Consider the following 19,989-nt stretch of genomic DNA (forward strand, 5'->3'; position numbering starts at 1 on the left):
TTGTTGCTGCAGCATGTATCATCAGTGTAAGTGAGGTCAGTGAACGAAATCATCTGAGTCAGCACTGTTTCAGAGGACAAAGTTACCCGAGTGAAGTCGCCAGATTGCATCTGAAGACGCAATGTCAAATCTTTATCTACAGCCTGTGAGTGCATCTATGTGGCCAAACAGTTTAATTAAATGTAACTAAAAAATACTTCCCAGATATTCAAAAGGGAGCCTGAAGATACTTGGGTCAGTTGCTAAAATACTTAGCTTCGTGGATGGAGATGCTGTGGGTGCGAAGGATCTCTAGAATCAGCCAGGATTGCCAACGAATTGGAAGAGGCCTCTGACTGAAGACTGTTGCTGTCTAAGTGTCATGACTGTCATGACATGCTGACCGTTCAACATCTGATAAGCAGAGACAATATTACACAGTAAGATGTACAGATGACACCACCAATAGTTGACAAGCAATGCTTATCCACCTCATGTGCTTTTGCCGCTCCTCTTAAAAGCTCTGACCGCATGGTTAGAAAGCTGGGCAGAGAGATGTTGGAGTTGGGGATGTGATCTTTGCCCATTGTGATCGATAAAGAGATAGTTTGAACTTCCTCTTTAAGAAGCATTATTAGCTGAATTAATCAATATGAGGGTCACACTGCCTTTATGATGTAGCCGCTTCAAGCATTTAACATGCTGAAGGGAGCGAATCTTCATCAGTGCAGACAGAGTGTCTGCACAGGTTAGCAATAGATAAAGCAACATTATGATTTTAACATTAAGTCCAACTTTTGAGTGTGGGATTTTCATGGAGGAAGCAGAAAACAGAGTTGCAACTCTCATGCCACTGAATTTGACTGGTAATATAAAACAAACAAAAACAAAGAAACTAAAGTGGCTGTTAGGATTAGCTGGAGACCAAATTTTGTACACAAGATTGAGATTGTATTCTTACAATTTGGTGGGAGAGTCAGTGTGATAAGTAACATTTAGAAAAGATGTACTCCACCATATGGGCATAACCTACTCAATCTATTAAGGTATGAAATGGGGTGCGGTCCCTAATGATGTCACTAAGTTGGGTCAAAAACGTCCTCAGTAGGAGTACATTGCAATTCACTTTCCTTTAGGAAAGGGTCATTTTGGCTCAGATTGGAACCAATGCTTCGACTTTGCATAAACTAAAAGAAAGACAGTTGGGAAGCAGAGCAGCTGAATCACACGGGGTTTGGCAGTTAAACACAAAGAGCCCCTCTGCAGTAGAGGAACATATGCCACACATTAGCGTCACTTTTTTAAAGTCAGCTGAGGCTTGCTGCCAGGCATTCTCCATATTCCAGCAGTTTTCACTGGGATAGTATTTTTAATTGGTTTATGTTGAGCTCAGACTTCATCATCTTTCTCCCTCATGTCACATTATATTTTATGGCTCTAAGATCTGATGGTCAGAGGACAGTGAATGCTTGATTAATCTTCTTTGTTTGTCATAAATTATGGACTAGGCTTTAGAGATGCAATCGATTCCCACTATTCATATTTCAATCTGCATTTTTTTAGATGCAAAGTGCCTTACAAAAGGAAACTGCATGATGTATGGGTCATTTATTTAATTTTTTTTTACATTCATTTCCCAAGCGTTTATAAATCAAAGTGCCAAAGGAACAAACAGAAAATGTCACCCTGTTTCATCCTGTGGAAAGTACTGTCTCTTAACAGCAATTTCACCAAAGCCACATCTCTATTTGACAAAGGCTGTGGCTTTACATGAACAGAGGTCTTTAACTGTTGATTGAAATCAGCAGAAGGAAATTGGACACTTCTCACTGCAGATGTGCAGATAGAGTTCCATCTGTAAGTGGAATGGGCTTGGCTAGTTGTCCATCAAGACGACAAAGTGCTGCGTGCGCACACGCGTGCACACGCAATCTCGCTCTCCTATCCCTCCTTCCAACATTCCACCTCCTCTCCGGATCGCTTTTTTGCTTCGATCTGCACACTTCTTGTCTGTGTCTAACAGCTGATGTATAATACATTTCTGTACCCTTTTAAACTGGATAACAGCAAATCGGAAAACTGGGATTTTAAAATGTTCTATATATATATAGACTTTTTGGCACTAGGGGCATTTATTCAACAATAGGCTCACAGGAAAGGGACAGAGAGAAGGAGGAAAGACATACAGCAAAGGAGCCGAGGACGGGAGTCGAACTGGTGATGGCGGCTTCGAGGCCTGTAGCCTCAGTACGCAGGGCACCAACTCCAACCACTGCACCATGTGACGCCCCATGGTGACATGGGTTTGAGCAATTATTTTGAAGAGCTGTGTTTTATCATTTTTGTGCTCTAACGCTGTCAAAACACTCAAATATTTGCAATTTAAATGACTGCAGTTGCCTCCTACTCTAAAATATTATTCAGAATTAAACATTTCCACTTGAGATGCTTAATTTTCTTACTGCTGTATCCATTGAATGTTTTAATGGTTTGTATAAAGAATGCTTGCAAATAACGTTAGTCAGAATAAAATTACTTCCAGTTTATAAATTAATAACGACCACTCATTTAGTGTTGCAATGTGGCTTCCATCCTGAAGAGGGTGCCGCTCGTCATCATTAAGCAGAGCCAGTTGTAAGAAAAATAAACATGGCAGAGGGATCTTGGGAAGTGAAACAGTCTGAACAGAGTCCGGTGTGGGATGGAAAAAGGATTTTCTGTGATTCCATTTTGAAGTATAAACACCTGACGAGCTCAAATAGCGCTCATTCAGTCATGTTACTTGGCAGAGCAGAGCCAACTTCTCAACCAAACATGACTGATCTGCAACAAAGATATTACTTGTCACACAGAAAAATTGTACTATGACTGAAAAAGACTTCATGGAGCCAAGTTTTAGCATTCCTTGAATAGCAACAACAATAAACATTTTTGAATCAAATTCTAAAATCTTAAAATCCTTGCATGAGCACCGGGCGCACCTTTAACCAAGAGACTGTAAACTAATTAATAATTAACGTAAATTTCTTCTTCAACATGTATTTTTGTGAATAATTAGGAGCCTGAAACCTTGAGAGATTAACATTGTATGAAACACTCTGTGAAATGGGATCATCCTTCCTGAAATGAAGAGGTGGTTTAAGCCCTACAAGCTGCAAAACAGACTTGCTGCTACATCATCTTTATGTATATTTTCTGGGAGAAATAAATGGGAAATAATTTCATCTTTTTTTTCCTTAGACATGACTGTCATTTCTATAATCCAATTGTTTAAGGATTTCTGGGTTACAAATGCACTAAACTTGTGGAGAAAATGGCGGCATCCTGAGGACTGAAAACATAAGTGGCTCAACAGTACTAGAAGGAGCACTGTCTGACCTCGTCATGTCAAACCTTCCCTTTCTTTATTTTTATTTAACCAGTAAAAAGGAAACAAGAACAGCAGTGGTCCTAATGAAGTCTGAGAGGCCTGGAGGGTATTACTTGATAACTCCTTGTGCTGTTCCTCAAAAGCCAGGTGAAGAAAGTAAAAATCTTAACTCTCAAATAAATTCTGTTCCATTTATCTTTTAGTCTTACTTAGAATTAAAATACTTGGAGAAATATTTTGCTTGCCAGCTGCCATTTCTTGGGAAATAATGGAACATGGTCTATTGAGTCTACTGATCTTGAGTAAAAATGACCCAGAACTGCTTATATAGCACCACTATCAACGTCTCCATCTGATATGGCACAGGCTCCACTTACTATTCAGGGGGAAAAAATGATCAATTTAAAGACTACATTCTGATAGGATATCTGTACTTAACTACAAGAACAGAGGAAATGAAATGGGTTCTCTTTCAGCATAAAGATCTAGTTTGCAGCTCAATATGAATGACGGCAAAAAGCTGCAAGCTTACAGGTTTTGCAAGGACTTGCATTGTGATAAAGCAAAACGATATGTTCGGCTCAAATGGAAATATGTAATACAGGTTTCACAAGAACAAAACTGGATAAGATTAAAGAAACAATTTGAGATGAAGATTTTGCAACACATTTCTACATTTTAAACATCCTTTGAATCAAAAATAACCCAGCCCAGGTTCTAATTGGCTAACCAGTTCTTAGCCAATCAGAACTGGCTAAGAACTAATTGCCAGTTAGAATTCTTAGAATTAGAGCCGAGATGGAATTAGAATTTGGGGAAAGGTGATCCTTTTCCCAAAGTAAACTCAGTTTTCATAAATATTTATTTTTAATTGAAAACTATGTTTTATAATGTCTCTGTATCCAGGTTAGGTCTGAGAATTTTCTCAGTTTCATAATTTAGCACGACTGCATGTTGATAAAAAGGTGACAACTTCCAGGTCATAAGGCGTTAGCTAGCTGAACAAAGCTGCCAGTGTTAAAAACTAACTTGTTCATCACTCTGTCAATGTAATTTGTCTTCAAGGGTACTCAAAATGTAGCAAACTAAACAATTTAGAAGTGTTTGGTCTTCATCGTTGATAAAAAGAAAAGTGTACTGTAAGCCAGCCTGAAGGGCAGCCTTGTTTTGCTACTGTGAGAAGAAGATCTAGCTGCTGGCATTGTTCTCTTATATTCTCTCTTCTGATTCATAAATTCCTCTCTCTCCTGCTTTACAGCCTAAAATAAGCCCTTTACAACCAACTAGCCTCAACCCTAGCTCATTACACAATCCATAATTACAAATTGCTTTGATAAGTCACTTGATTTTATGTTGCACAGTATACTATGCACATATATGAGCTGAAAGAGAATTAGGGCAGGTATTCCTTTCGCACATGCACAAGCTAGAAATAACATTTTCCATGAACCCCCAAAGGTTTCAGACTGGCTTACAGCTATATACATGTGGTCTCAGTCAACAAAACAGGTCAACTCAAGAACTACATACTTTCTTATATTAAAAAGAAATCATGGCCACTGTACAGCCTTTTGCAAGACAGACTTTGATGTCTTATTTAGTGGCGGGACTCGATTAGCATTTTTAATCAAGTTAATTGCAGGGTGCGTAATTAATTACTTGTGAGTTATTATGTTTAATAGAAAACTACATATAGACAAAATAAGCAACATTTTCAATTCAAAAACCATTTTTTTCTGCCAACTAGTTGAATAAATAGACATATAACCTCATCAACAAATATATTTTTTGGTTTCTAATCTATTATTTATGTTATTCACCCATCAGATTGCTGCATATTGCTATGATACCCATTCAACATCAAGCATTTCAGGAATCCTTGGTCATTCTTCTGTCAAACTGTGAATGCTGACATTAGCACTGGGGGGGCAAATGTGCTTGCAGCAACATATTTTGGATTCAGATGTTATTTTAGGGTCGAGTAGCTTCAGTGAGAGGCTAACGCCTTTTTGCACAACGTGCACACGACAAGAGTCAACAGCAAAATTGAAACCCTAGTGCGCGAAGACAAGTAGTTTTGTCATCCATCTCAGTTTGCAGATGTTGCTAGTGACTTTCAGACGTATCAAAATCAGAGTTTTCACCAGAAACTTTGTAAGAAAAAGCGCTAAACTGTTAAAAATTTAAATGCTCTAAAGTCTACGTAATGAATCAATCAAAATTAGCACATCAGTAGAGCTCCATTAAAAGGTGATACCAAGACGCTAAAGGTGGGAATCTGATAAATCCCAAAAACAGCAAGGATTGGAAGAGCAAGCAATACACAAAGTCAACTGGTGTGATGAAATGCAACAACAGGGAAAGGATAATAAACAAGGGAAGCATATAAGTATACACAGAGGACAACTGAGATGCACAAAGTATAAAGGTAACAAGACAAGCCACAAACACTAAGATATGCACAACCACAATCTACCAACTGAATGAATGAAATAACCAAAATCATAATGAGACTCGTTGCAGATGTTGCTTTTCTGAATGCTGGTAAGCAATAATGTGGTGAGTACAGAAAACTGGAGTGCATTTAAGTTCACCCTTTCCTTTGCAAGCACACCGTCTACTCAACGCTGATCTGAGACCTTCAGTGATTCATGCCCACATCCTCCAGTCTTCTCAGCTTTGCCTTGGTTTTTTCCTTTATTTCCCCAAACTGGTTCAAATCTGCATTTTCAAAACTGTTCGGCTTTCACCGAGCCCTCTCCCTTTCTTGTCGTCGTCCTTCGTTGCCTCTGCTGCTTCTTTCAAGGCCTTCCAGCCACCTTGCAGTGTAAGACATCTGATATTGAAATGTTCAGTTCCTTCATGTCAGCGACAGACACGGGAAGGAAGAAAATGAGAAAAAGACATTGAAAGAGTGCGTGGGTCAGATAACAAAGGCAGATAGAGGATGAGCGAGGCCACAAGCGCAGTGGACAGCTGCTGTCATGTATAACCTTCAGACTGGAGCCGTGTAAAGTCACAGGACCGCAGCATAGTCATGTTACACAAAATGGATCTCTCTGCATAACAGTCCTACACAAAAGAGCATGCTGCTCCATTAAGGTGCTAAATGACTTTCTATGAAAAAGCTTACTTATGTAACAACTTGACAGTAATGGCTCATTACTGCAATGCTCCACCAACACACAGACTCCTCTCACATGTTCATAGCTTCATTTCTAACAACAGGCCCACTCTTCTGTTAACCATCACACTATTCACTAAAGATAAAACAACAGATCTCACCTATGACTGTGGTTTTGTGCTGTGTGTGTGTGTGAAGGAAGCTGGCAATGAAAAGATAAACTGAATAAAAACAAGATGCAATTAAAATTGTTTTTGAGAAGGCATTCCCGAAAGAGAATAGGCAACACAAGGTAATGTAAAGGCTTTGAAATTGATTATAGTGCACGCTAATTGCAATGCCAATTAAAGTCAGTTTTGATATGCAACAAAAGCCCCAAAGAAAAATCAGTAACAAGATCAGAATGTTTTTTTTTTTTCTTCCATCCTTGATAAGCATAAAAGAAGCACTAACTACCAACATCATGAACTGGCTCGGTTAAACGTTCAAAAAAAAAAAAAAAAAAACAGGGAGATGAAACTGCAGGAAAAAATTACTTGCAAATTCGTTGGCACACCTCTGTTAATTATAGAAAAACCCATAATGGTCACTGAAACAACCTGAACCTGAGAGAAATAAGTGAAACTTTGCTGGAAAAAATAACCAATTGAAATTAGACAATCATTTTAAAAATGTAAACCAGTAAAACAAACCTGGACAAAAATAATAGTACCCTTAGAAAAAAATGAAAGTAATTTGACAATTGGGACATGTTAAACTAAGGTTCATCTTCTAAATAGCAAGATATTTGTCCTCAAAATTCAGTTTTTTAAAAGGGTGACAAGGAGTCAATGTGCTGTTTGGTAACATGGTGACAACGAGCATGGAACACAGGAAGTGAAGGAGAACTGTCCCGGGACATCGGAAAAAAATAAATTACAGACAAGCCTGAAAGGTAATGCCTATAAGACCATCTCCAAGCAACTTAATGCTTGAAGACTATACTTGTACATATTATTTTGAAGTTTAATATCCACTGGACTTTAGTCAAAATCCCTGGCTGTGGCTGCAGGGAGGATATTTGACATCAAATTGAAGAAAAATATAATACAAATGGTAAACAAAGAGCCCAGGACAACCTCCAATCAAATATAGTCCCAGCAGTAGAAATAATGTAAAGCTTCATGATTTATTCCAAATATAATAATAATAATATACACTGTGTGATAAGCTACATAACTTAGAATCCTTTATTTAGTCTGTCCTGCTGGTTTTACAAAAAAATTAATTTGTAGACAAGATGTAATGCAATATGATGCAATAAAATCATATTGTATCTGCTGGGAATGTATACAGCCGAACTGCATAATGCTTGCACATATGCGAGGGCATCATTAATGAGATTTTGCACCAATCCAAGCTGCTGATAAAATGATGTCTTTAGCCTCGGCAAGGCCTTCATTCTGCTCTCACTGCAGCAGGACAGCAGCAGGAAAAAAAAAAAAAAAAGATTTAAGGGACTAAACAGCTGAAGTGCTGCAGAAAACATCTGGCATATTATTAAGAGAAAAAAATAAATAAAGTGGAACCTTGGAGTGATTGAAATCCTACATCAAGTGAGAATGGCGGCTATTTTATTTTGAAGGAAGCTCTCTTGAAACTCTATAAAATGTTTTCTGGAAACTAAATTTGAACAGTTTGTTCATAGCTTATGGAATGCCACTTAGACCACATAAAATATTTACTTTGAAGCTTGAAGGATTTACACAATTGTAGCCGTCAGACCTTGAAAATGAGACTTTTAAAAGCATAGAACTATTTCAAGGATATGAACCATAATGCTTTAGTCAGTGATTTTAATAACAATTTACATTGAAATAAAAGATAACTATGTTATTGATAAAGCAGCATCAGGCTACTATGTCCCCCCAAAATAGTTAAGGATTCATCTTTTATCCTTGTTTTTTTAATCATCTCTACCAAGTAAACAGTTTTTTCTTTGGGTTGTTGCTCTTGGTTTCTCTCCTCCACCATCTCTGTCTCAGTGTCATCCTGCTTTTTCCTGCACACTCAGATGGTTCTGGTTCAATAACTTCTTTCTCTAAATGCTTTGTTGTTTTCCTCTCAAGGGATTAGTCACCTTTCACAGCTGTGTTGATCACCTTAGTTTTTCTCTTAGTATTTTCTCTCTTTACAGGTAATTTTCTCACTGTAGTAATAACGTTAGCCACTTTTTAGTCAGAGCAATTATCATAGGCATGAAATTAGTGTCGTCTCTTACATTGTTTCCTTGCTGTTCATTTGATGTAGAGGGTCAATAAATTACGAAATGTGGTTATAAGACACATTGATAAGTGCAATGAAGAGTCATAATGATGGAGTGGTGTTTCAAATGTGCATTGCTGCAAAAGTGCTAGGTTCAGCTTAAATGTGTTAATGACAAGATTGTATTAATAAAGATTAGTATGATGAAAAAATTGCTTAGTTTGTTTGTCAAAGGAAAATGTGATGATCAATATCTTCTGTCTAAAAGCTTGATTTTATAAGAAAAACTAAGCGTTTCCTGACCAATTATTAACCCTTGTGTTGTCTTGCGGGTCAAAAGTGGCCCACTACCATGTTTAGCTGTAGAAAAACAGCTTAAACTTTTTTTTATAAACTTTTTGAATACATTTACTCCTTGGTGATAATCAGATATTTTGATCCACCTGCACTCGTCAACTTACACGATAACTGAAGCGTTAAGTTTAGTTGTGCCAATCGAAAATACACAGCCCACGAGTATACATAAATATATACACATGCAGAAAATATAAACACTAACGCTTATAACGCTGTGTGCTCTTTTTTTTCCCCAGAACATTTGCCAGTTTCTTGTCGTAGGCTTTGACTGGGCATGAAAGTCCACACACACACACACACACACACACACACACACACACACACACAAATGAAAAGTGAGAAGGACAAAAGAACGAAGCCCTCGTAAAGGTTGAAAATGTCCTATCATATGTTTTCTTGGTGCCACCCGGCACCGGGCAGGGAAGACTGATGCTGAGGTTGTTAAAGGCTGCACTGCTGCCATGGCATGACCCCTCCCCCCCAAAGGGAAATCACAGACTCAGTGAACCAGTCTCTTTGCTCTGTTTTTGCTACAGTCCACATCCTCTTTCACCTCTGGCCGGATCGCCAAGTGCATTAGTTTGACAAGGGCACCCTAAAAAAAAAAAAAAAAAACAGATTGCAGACATCTAATACACACACCGCGCCATGACAACCTTCCAGTGTTAAAAATCCTTCCTCGCAAACAGAAGCATATGAAATGTGCTTGTACAAAACTAAATGTCATATCATTACTCTACAAGTCAGAGGAGTGTTCTAATTATGATTATTATAGTTGTACAATTAATCAAAATCATAACATAAAGGTAGCAATTTTCACTTTGCACATGTTATCTTATTAACTGTAATTTTCAGAAGGCTTTTTAACAAGCTGTGGCAAGTGACGGCTTAAGCTGGCGTCTTTTGATTCCATAAACTGGAAGGGTAGTTAAAAAAAAAAGGTACTTATGTACAATTAATGTCCATCTTTTCTGATCTCGGCTGTCGTTTGCTGACTCTACATGCATGTTCTTAATTAACTCATCCATTAAGAGCAATAAAATCACTTTCTTTCCCCAAAATTGACCTTGTTTTGATAGCCATTAATTCTTGAAGGAGCTTTAAAAGCATTGGTGCCCTGCAAAAGAATTCATACCTCTAATTTTTTCGGATTTTGTCATGCTAAAGTAACACATTTAAATGTATTCCAATAGGATTACATCACATCAACACAAAGTAGTACATAATTATGAATTTCTTTTTTTTGCATTAGTTCAACATTTTTTAACAAGAACAAATCAGAAAAGCGAGGAGTGCATTCATACCTCCTAAACCACCCACCCAAAATGACTGTGACCCCTTCATGGCTTGTGGCAAACTTGGGCTTTCAACAATGGATTTTTGGGAGATATGACAGTAAAAAGGTTCACCTCAAACGCCTGCAACACATTTTACATTTACAGTTGTTGTAAAGTCATTTAACTTCCACTGCAAAATTATTCCTCATTGGGGTCAACATGTGGCAAGAGTTTAGGATATGGACACATTTTCAAGGCATCATACAAACTTCCATAATAAGGAATAGGGAGATAAACAGGTGGAGACACAGAGATAGAGAGACAGATGGATAGATGGCATATATAGTGAGCAGTTTTTTGGTCGGCCATGCCAACCTCTGATATGTTTGTCAAATGTGACTAAGTGACAGCTGCTGAGCAGAACTGTCAGGGTTTTTCTTTTTTCTGTCTTACACAAAGGCTTTAAATCGGAACAGTCAAAGGATTCTGGGCTCTCAAGCGATTTGTTATTTCACTCTTGAGCTCTGTTGTCTTAAGCAGATTTTACATTCATTTGCCACAATATGTCAAACTCTTCAGTCAAACCTAAAAATCAGCCGACATTTACTCATAGCTTGGTTCTGTTAGTCTGTAGTCTTATCAATAAACCTTAAGGCTCTTGCGAACCTTCTCATATTTAAATTGTGCTGCAGATTATAAAGCTCAATACTATTGGTGCATGTCACCCACCAATAGTATTTGTTTGGTGTTGCAATTACTTGCACTTGCTTCCAAGACAACACGACCAGTGGTTTAAAGGACATTGCATTAATTGGTTTAAAGTCAAAGAAATCTGGCTGCGTTATGATGTTTTTGGTTAAAAATGTGCTTCAACCCTTAAGAGGTTTTTCAAATCCAGATTCTAGGGAGTAGAAGGCATTTTGACTTGTGTGATGACAGCATGTCTTGAGTACTCTGCATTTGAAGGCTCAAGAGTTGATGCCCTACTGCAATTAATTCGTCTTTGTTTCCCTTTTCCTCCATTGCCAGCCTTTAGACACCGTTAAAATGCATTTAGCCCATAGAACTCGTTGACTAATGTGTTAAAAGGATTGAGTTTTGGCTTAAAATACACAGCTTTACAGCAGTAATCCATCATGTTGACAGTTGACACTAAAGACCTCCCTCTGTGATGATTTGTGATGGCAAAGGTCCCAACAAAACGGCACTTTATGACACCGTCGAAGTGCGAATGGTCTGTGCCACCACATGTGGGTGTGTGTTTAACTGAGTTACTGCAGACAGATAAATCCTGGCAGGGACATCCGACCCTGATATCATTTCTAATTGGGTCGCTGCAGAGTCTCGTTCTGATACACTTGCGATAGCAAAGGGTTGTGTGCTTATAATAGCTTTGTTTCCCATCTTCCGGAGGTAAATCTTTCATTTTATGGAGCCAGACGTTTTTTTTTTTTTTTTTTTCCTATTCTCAGCCCTGCAAAGAAGTGTAAAAAGAATCCTCTTTCGTCACTACTGTGAAAAATGTAGAAATGGCCATTTAAAATTTGAGAAAAAAAATTGTTTTTTTTAGCAAAAATCACCAGTCTTTAAATTAAGGTCTCTAGGAATCCCTATAATGTAACATTTTTATGTAAGGATTTTTTTTTGTTTGTTTTTTTATTTACATTTTTTAAAAATCTACTCTGTTGTACAGAAATGAAAACACATGATTAGGTCAGATGAGACTAAAGGTCCACCTCATCTGTCCTCTCATTTAAGAAAATATACTAACACTTGAACTTTAGTAAAAGAATAGTCAGAATAAAGTGACACATGTTAAGGGAAAATTTTAACTACCCCAAAATTTGCATATTATTGCAGAACTATGATCCTAAATGGTCAATCAGTAAACCACTGATACAGATCAGTTCGTCCTGTCACATCACACCAGCTGATCGGGTGAGATCACAGGTCTTGTGTGCTTTCAGATCAGGAAGCAGGGGTTGCAGAACAAATGGGGCATGGCTGACACCTTGGAGCATTGTAGATTTCCCCTCACGAACGGTTCTGATGCAGCCGGCCTGTTCAAATATACTTCATGCTTTTAAACACAAGCAAACCTGTTGCACGTCATTCACAGCATGCTATCAGATTCTGCTGATCAACATCGTTCCAGTACAGACAGACACTGAAGGATGGTATGATACTCCCCTCTGTGTGCATCCACACTCTGTGCAGCAGCAACATCAGCAGCCGTCTTTGCATTGTGCGTCACACTTGCTCTACAATCGTCTTGTAGCCTATTAGCCTGTATTCTCAAGAACCAGGGTATTTTTTTTTTTTTTTTAGAAAAAGATAGCATAAATTACTGAGGGATCAAACTACTTTGCTGTTAATGTTATTGTATAATGTTGGTGCTTGCATGTAGCCGTTTTATCATGCAAATGCCTGATCACCAGTCTGCAGACCGATTTTCCTCTGGGGGCAAATGAAACGATCCCTCTCTCCATCCATCCATCTACTACTTACATCCATCAGTGGTGGGTGGACTTCAGCCTCTTAGTTCATGTCAGGACTTTTCAGCTGATTGTGTGTGCATGGTAATGATGTGTAGCTCATGGAATGAAAGCAAGATTTCAATTTGGCTACTGTTATGAATGCAAACACAAAGTCATAGTGGAAATAGACAATCGTGACTTCTCTAGCAATGGTTCAATTTGACTCGCCTCGACCTTCTAGAACGTTTTCAGAGAAGACCAGGTTCTGTTTCACTGGCAAAGACAGTTGCAGAAATATTGACAGAAGGGGCAAAAAAAAATGTGCCACTGGTGATTTTTTATTTTTTCCACTCAATGTATTGAAATTAAACAGTTATTTTTCTCTTTTGAAAATATCACCACCATCCCAGGGGAATTTGAAAACTTTTCAAATGTCTTCAACAGGGATGCCAATAAATGTGGTCGGCTAAGCATTTGGTGGTTTTCCAACATATTAATCTATTGTTTACTTTGATCTGTTCGTGTTGGTTCAGGCTTCTACCAGGGAAGCTTGGACAGCGTAAACCCACAAATTTTGTGTTTTCTGAGTTTTCTGAGTGGCCAAGGCACAGCTGCCATCTGTGTTTTGCTTTTTTTCTTCTCTCTACAGAGTCCTTTCACTGCTCTGGAAACTTTGGTGATCTCAGAGAGATATTGATTGCCTCCAGTCCGAGAGGGGCAACCCCACTGGGCTTCACTGCCTTCTCAGTTATACTGGCTGTGTGTCTGAAAGCACAGGCCATGTTCGGTAAATAGGAGAAATCACACAGATAAACATGGTGTAGAGCCATATACACTGCGTGTGAAACAAATTAAACTGTTCAAGCCATCAACTCCCATGCTGGTGTCTTTATAGAGGAGCCCTAGTAAATAAATACAAAACAGCAACCCATCATCCAGCGTTGTAGTATAATCGCACAGTTCATCTTTTAGTGGTGCAATGGAAGCAAACGCAAACCTCGTTTCTTTTTCCATCAATAATGCTTAATATGGATGTTTTGCCCTGGAGTTCACTTATAATACATTAAGGTAAGAGCATATCGGAAAATCCATGTTAGGTTTCATACAGTAAATTAGATTTCAAGGCTGATTGTATTTAAATCTCAATACTACTACATCTGCTGTCCTCCGCTTACAAAACACAAAACTGAGGCCTTGCACATTCATGATGTGCAGCCTGACGTGGCAAAAAAAAATCTTGCCACATTCAGTCATCTCACCTCTAAGAGATCTCCACTACCTGACCACTCCCCACTCCTTCTGAAATGACTTGTCAGAAGCACGAGCGTAGAGATAAAGATTTGGTGTAAGAACTCAAGATTACAGAGACGGCGAGGGGATCACACACGTACATGTTTGCAGTGAGAAAGAGTTTTGCGTGCGGCTGTGTGTGATGGCAAAATAACGGCAGGGGAAGAAGACAGATTGATGTGGGGAGGAGGAGAGGAATGGAGGGGAGCATTGTGAGCTTCTCATCTCATCCTACGTCCCTCCTGATGCCGTCTGCCGCAGCGAGCATTAAGCTTATGGAAGGTATTTGTTGTCTTGTCATTCTCTAACCTTCCCCGCAAGCATCAATGAGTTATTCAGATCTCCCCCCCCGATCCCCCCAGCTCTCACAACTAAACACAGAAAGCAAAATGGCACATTACTCATCACATATTATTTTCCATTCATTATGTCTTCAGCCTAGGTTTGTATTCACGTTTCTTTTGTTTTTAGATGGGCTGTTTGTAGGAAATAAAAAGGGGTTGCATGAACGTCTGACAACTGTGAGGTTTGACTGATTTTAGTAATCACGACTCCTCTGCTTGGCTATGATCCATATGCTCCCACCACAGCACCAATGCATAACCAGTTCATCATGGCTTAACCCCTCAACAGTCAAAAATTGGACTCCCAGCCATAAGGAAACCCACCATATGGAAGCATTACAAGATCATAACATTCTTCGCTCTGGAAGTTGATACAGAGTGAAGACTGAAAGTTAGCTATTTTTGGTAAATGTCTATCATTTAACACCTTTAGAGTTAGGATAAGGGTTTGTATTTGTTAAGGAACATCTACAGAAATTGTGGTGTAGCACTGCTCACTGAGCAAATCATAAATTTGCTAAAACAGATGCTACAAGCATCCTAAAATGTAAAATTCATAATTTTCTCCCTTTTAAAGTAGCAATATCCTGTTTTACTACAAATCCCATCTCTTTTCCCCCCAATATAAATACTAACCACTCTGACTAAGTGGTCCAGAATACTATCTTTTTGTAGTTCCTAAAAAGGAAGTCAAAAATATTAAAAATTGTAGTCTGCTAATCAGAGCTTTCCAAGAAAGGTGCATCTCTACCTCAAACATTTTGAGATCTACAGGTGCGTGCCAGTATGTCAAAAACAACATCATGGAAGAGTTATTTTAGAAATTTGATTCAAAAACTGATTCTCATACATGTTCAGGACACACACAGTGATGTAACCCATTATTTGTCCATTTGTTCTCTACCATACCATTTACTTCCACTCAACTTTCCATTAAAGTCCTTAAGCGCTAGCTTCTTTAGCCATAGCCTTTCAGTAGCTAATCCTCCTAGTGTGTCAAAACAGCAGTCCCACTGTGTTTGTGTGTAGAGGTTAGCAGGCTATCAAATTTCTTTATTAAATATTTTAAATTGATCTTGAGTAAATTTCATGCATTCTATGTAATAACATTTTAGGTTGTCATTCAAGTTAACGGCAATATTTCACAGGATCTACTTGAATAGTTAACAGTGGTGACAGTTCAACACACCTTGGGGCCCCCCTGCTGGTCTATGCGCTGAAAGCAGCAGCGTAGTTTGCTTGTGCCTCAGGCTGGCTCAGCCTAGAGGACATGTGCCATTGGCAGGTTTCCCCTCACGGGATAGGAGCTTTACATGTTTTGAGATCTGATTTAGCTTTGGCACCGAAAATGGTCCCAAAACCTTGAAAATGTCTTCTTCCCTTCTTTCTCCATATCATGCAATAACAATTAAAAGTTCATTTTGAAACTCGGAAGGGTGTAGCAAATGATCTCCTCCTTTTAATGCATGCATCAAGCATAACAACCTGTCCTCATTCTAATTAGGGGAGGACAAATAGGCTCACGGTGTTTTTGCTGCCCTGGGTTGGCAGAGGCGGCGGGCTCTAATAGTGCCCCGCTCTAATAGTGCCCCGAAATCCGATTCCGCGCTCCAAGGGAGCTCCTCTCCCTTATGGGCTGTCAATAACCCTCCACTGACCTTGTGAAAACACATTGACTATTCCCCAAAGTGAGCTTGCCTGACTGTAACACAACGCACGTCCGCTTCTGTCTCAATTCATCCGAGCGGGGAGACAGCCTAAACGGCTCAGGAGGGGTGTTCAAATCAAGAAGGCGTCCGTATGCCAAGTTTCGGAGGATGTCCAGACATCAGCGTACATGCGTACAGCCCTGAGCTCTACATGAAGACGAAGTATGCCGAAGACGCAGCCAAGATGCGCAAACAGTTATCGCCCACAGTGATGATGATTTTTTTTTTTTTTTTTTACTACTTCCAAAATGTACCAGTTTCTATGTAAACGTTAACATTCCCGCTAAACGGGATTTATGATTGCATGATAATGCGGGAGGCTTTAGACAGTGTGACAAGAGCAGAAGCTCATCTGCAGCCATGTCCTGTAACAACGTCTCCACGGTGCAGAGATTCGCCCGTGAGGCAAATCCACCACCAAATCCAGCGTGGTAACATTGCACCAAGCAGATGCACCACTCCTCGGAAACAGGGCACAGGGAGGCGCAAACACGGATACATTCATACATACCTGGTTTTTATGCCGAGTTCCATCTTCGAGTTCAGAAGAGCTATTCATGATTCCCCATCGGTCATTTACCATCCCACGGAGAAGGTGCGCATCAGATCCGTCTTTCTTCTTTCCGGGCGTCAGAGAATAAACCCACTTTATTTTATTATTATTTTTTCTTTCACATTAATATGTACCTGTCAAAGTCAATACCTGGTATTCAAGCCTACTCCATGGGAAAAAGGGGGGGAAAAAATGAAGAAAATAAGGATTGTAAGTTCTTCAGCCGCAAATTGCGCACCAAAATGAGATTTAAATTCCTCCCCGGAGTTTCCTCAGCGTCCGTTCATAATTCCATCTCAGTAGGGTAACACACGTGTTTTATTTGAAGGCTGCAGTCATTTTTTTTTCCTTTCACTTGCTTCCCATATGCATCAAGATTGCGAAGAAAATAAACCAAGAAACCTACAAATGATCCCAAGAGTAGGAGCACAGTATCTTTTTTTTTCTCTACTCCAAAAAAAAAAATATATATATATATATGTTTTGTCCGTCCACTTCGTAAGAAGAGAGTTAAGGTTGACCAAGTTGGAGTGCGTTTATTTTAAGTGAATTTGGATGAAGTCGTAAAGCAGCTGTGTCCTCTTCCCTCCCCCCCTTCTCCTACTTGTTTACGCGTCGGAAAAGGTTTTATGCCAAACCCGCTGGTGGATAGAGCCTCCCGTAGCCCATTTGCGCCAGTTGGATCACAGAGAAGCCTTTGACAAGACGGGTGTGAGGAGGGGAGATTAGAGTGCTCCTCTCCGCCAGTGAGCCGAGCGGGGCGCTCCGTTCCTCTCCGGCTGTCAGTTAGCGGCTCCCTTCCGTATGCGCGGCGCGCTCCAAGGCTGCGTCTTCTTCCCTTGTACCGCCCTGCCCTCGATTGCTGTACCACTGACTCACCGCCTTCTCTTCCACTCCACACCGCACCGATCCGCACCGTGGACCCTCCTATTCCACCGCAGCAGCAAGATCATGAGGAATCTATGCGTAAAGTGTAAACTGACCACCACGGACAGCGATTAAAAAAAAAAAAAAAGTTGCTTGTTTGGATTTCTGTCGAGATTCGGACTTTGTTAGGTGGATGAGCTGTCACCGTAGCCCACAATTTGAAACGTCTGCCTCTAAAAGCGGGAGGGTTTAATGGAGCCCTCATAGAGGGGTGTGGGGGGGGGTACTAAAACATAAGTCTGCCTAAATTATCTCACACTACCACTTTAAACCATTCCCATCTCCCTATGCAAGTGCATCTCAGTACTTTTAAACATAATCAAAAAGTTAATTTATTTCAGGAAATGCACCTTATACACATTATACTGTTACAAATGTTAGAATTCAAGCATTTATCTCTGATCATTTTTAGAGGAAATATATATATGTTTGTTTGTTTTGTTTTTTCAGAAAATCAAACATTACATAAGACTAATAAAGAGATGGAGAGTTCTAGTCATGTTAGCCTGAAAAATTAATGGATACATGCAAGTTGTGAGCCATAAAAAGGCTGCAGACTGCTGTATGCATGCAGGCATATTGGTAGAAAGCAGAGCAGAAAATAAAGTGTGGTAGAAATAAGGGGGGACAACAAGCCTTAGAAGTATTGTGAAGCAAATCCTATACAACACATGAAAGGTGGACAACATCCAGAAGACAGGCCAGAACAATTCCTCAGTTAAGCCACTTCAAAACCAGAAACAATGTCACAAACGTCTTACCTGGTCCAGTGAGAAAAAGGAATGGGCCATCGATTCGTCTTTTCAGGCGAATGCTTTGCATTTCAATTACGAATCAAGGTCCCAGAGCCTGGAAGAAGAGTGGACAGGCATATAATTCAAGTTGCTTGAGGTTCAGTGTGAACTTTCTGCAATGGTGATTTGGGGTGCCATAGCATTTACCACTGTTGGACCACTGTATTTAATAAAATTCAAAGTAAGAGCAGCTTACATTAGATCACTTCTTGCTTCCCTGTGCTGACAAGCTATGGGAGTGCTTATTTTATTTTCTAGCAGGACTTGGGTGTCTTCCCACACTGTCAAAACCACCAAGTTTTTTCAGCGGTGCTCACGTCCAGTCCTTGAGAGCTGCCATCCTGCAACTTTCAGATGAATCCCTGCTTCAACACACCTGAATCAAATGAATGGCTCATTAGCAGGTCTGTTCAGAGTTTTTTTTCTTTAAATATGATTTCAGAGTGACCATTAGTAAGCACTAATACTACACATGCAACTTTGTAAAAGCATTGATTTAAGGTACACATCGATATCTAGCATATCCATGTGTGCACTTTACCAATAAAACTCATTCATGTTGCTGGAACCATTTTGACTGCATATATATTTTCCATTTATGTAACTTGGGTAATAATGCACATGATGGAACATACTTTATTCTTCTGGAAATTCACCGTTTTTCATTTTGGTTTTGGAAGACCCAACACCAACAGGATGTAGACAGGATGTTGACTGAATTAGAATGAAAAAAGACGAACTTACACCAACGGGTCACGATAGAACTGATGTCTGCTGAAAGAGGACTTACAGAAGAACCTAACAGGTGGATCCAGCGCTACAGAGAGTCAACTGAGGGAGACTCTACTTCTTCTTCTTCTTTTCTATTATGGCGGATCGCAAGCCACCTACTGAGGGAGACTAGGGAGAAATTACATATTAAATACTAACGAGAAAATACTGGAAATTGGAAACATGCTATTAACCAACTTACTCTGAAAAAACTCGGGATAACAATGACAGAACACAACAACACAATAAAATCCACTAAACTAAAAAAAAAAGGCAAAACAAAAAAAAGAGGAGCACAGAGATCAATATTCAGTATTGCCCTTTAATAAATGAATAACTTTAGAGGGAAAATAAAGGTGATCATGCATAATGTGGCCTACTTCATTTTGAATAATTTGTACTTAGCTTTGTTGTTTAGGTGAGTGTACCGAATAGAAAGACAGAGGATAAAATCAGCTACCCTGCTCCTAAAATGTTAACTGTGCTTCACAACAAAATATTTTACTGCGAAAAAATATTTAGCACCACACGCATCTGAAAATATCAAACGTCAAATAGCTTAACATTAACATTAATTCAAACAAACTCGAAACGACAAAGGAAATATAATCTGGTTCCATGTTACTTAAACATAGAGGAGGAGTTTTTCCAAGCAAGCAGATACACAACTTTCCAGTAATTTCATTGTAAATAATGAAAGTGACAGTAAGGCAAGATTAAATAACAACCTCTCAGTGTGAATTAAAAAAGGCTGATTATTATGGGGTACTATA

The 19,989-nt window shown here is 39.2% G+C and overlaps 1 protein-coding gene across 4 annotated transcripts in view; it reads right to left on the bottom strand.

Annotated features, from left to right (window-relative positions):
• Positions 1 to 18,815, bottom strand: part of LOC106936583 (fibrinogen C domain-containing protein 1-like) — an 81,204-nt gene extending 62,389 nt beyond the window's left edge. Inside the window, exons 1-2 of one of the 4 annotated variants that reach the window (XM_015017675.1) lie at positions 18,642 to 18,815; positions 18,413 to 18,500 (exon numbers count right to left, since the gene is read on the bottom strand). In XM_015017675.1, the coding sequence (XP_014873161.1) occupies positions 18,413 to 18,442 (30 nt within the window). In that variant the 5' untranslated portion in view covers positions 18,443 to 18,500; positions 18,642 to 18,815. Of the gene's footprint in view, positions 1 to 16,682; positions 17,727 to 18,412; positions 18,501 to 18,641 lie in introns of those variants that run through there. The other 3 variants (XM_015017677.1, XM_015017674.1, XM_015017676.1) reach the window with 3 other exon arrangements.
• Between the last annotated feature and the right edge of the window lie 1,174 nt (positions 18,816 to 19,989).

Source organism: Poecilia latipinna, unplaced genomic scaffold (assembly GCF_001443285.1).
Source record: "Poecilia latipinna isolate Pla-1442-1.1 unplaced genomic scaffold, P_latipinna-1.0 Scaffold2177, whole genome shotgun sequence".
Taxonomy (NCBI): domain Eukaryota; kingdom Metazoa; phylum Chordata; class Actinopteri; order Cyprinodontiformes; family Poeciliidae; genus Poecilia; species Poecilia latipinna.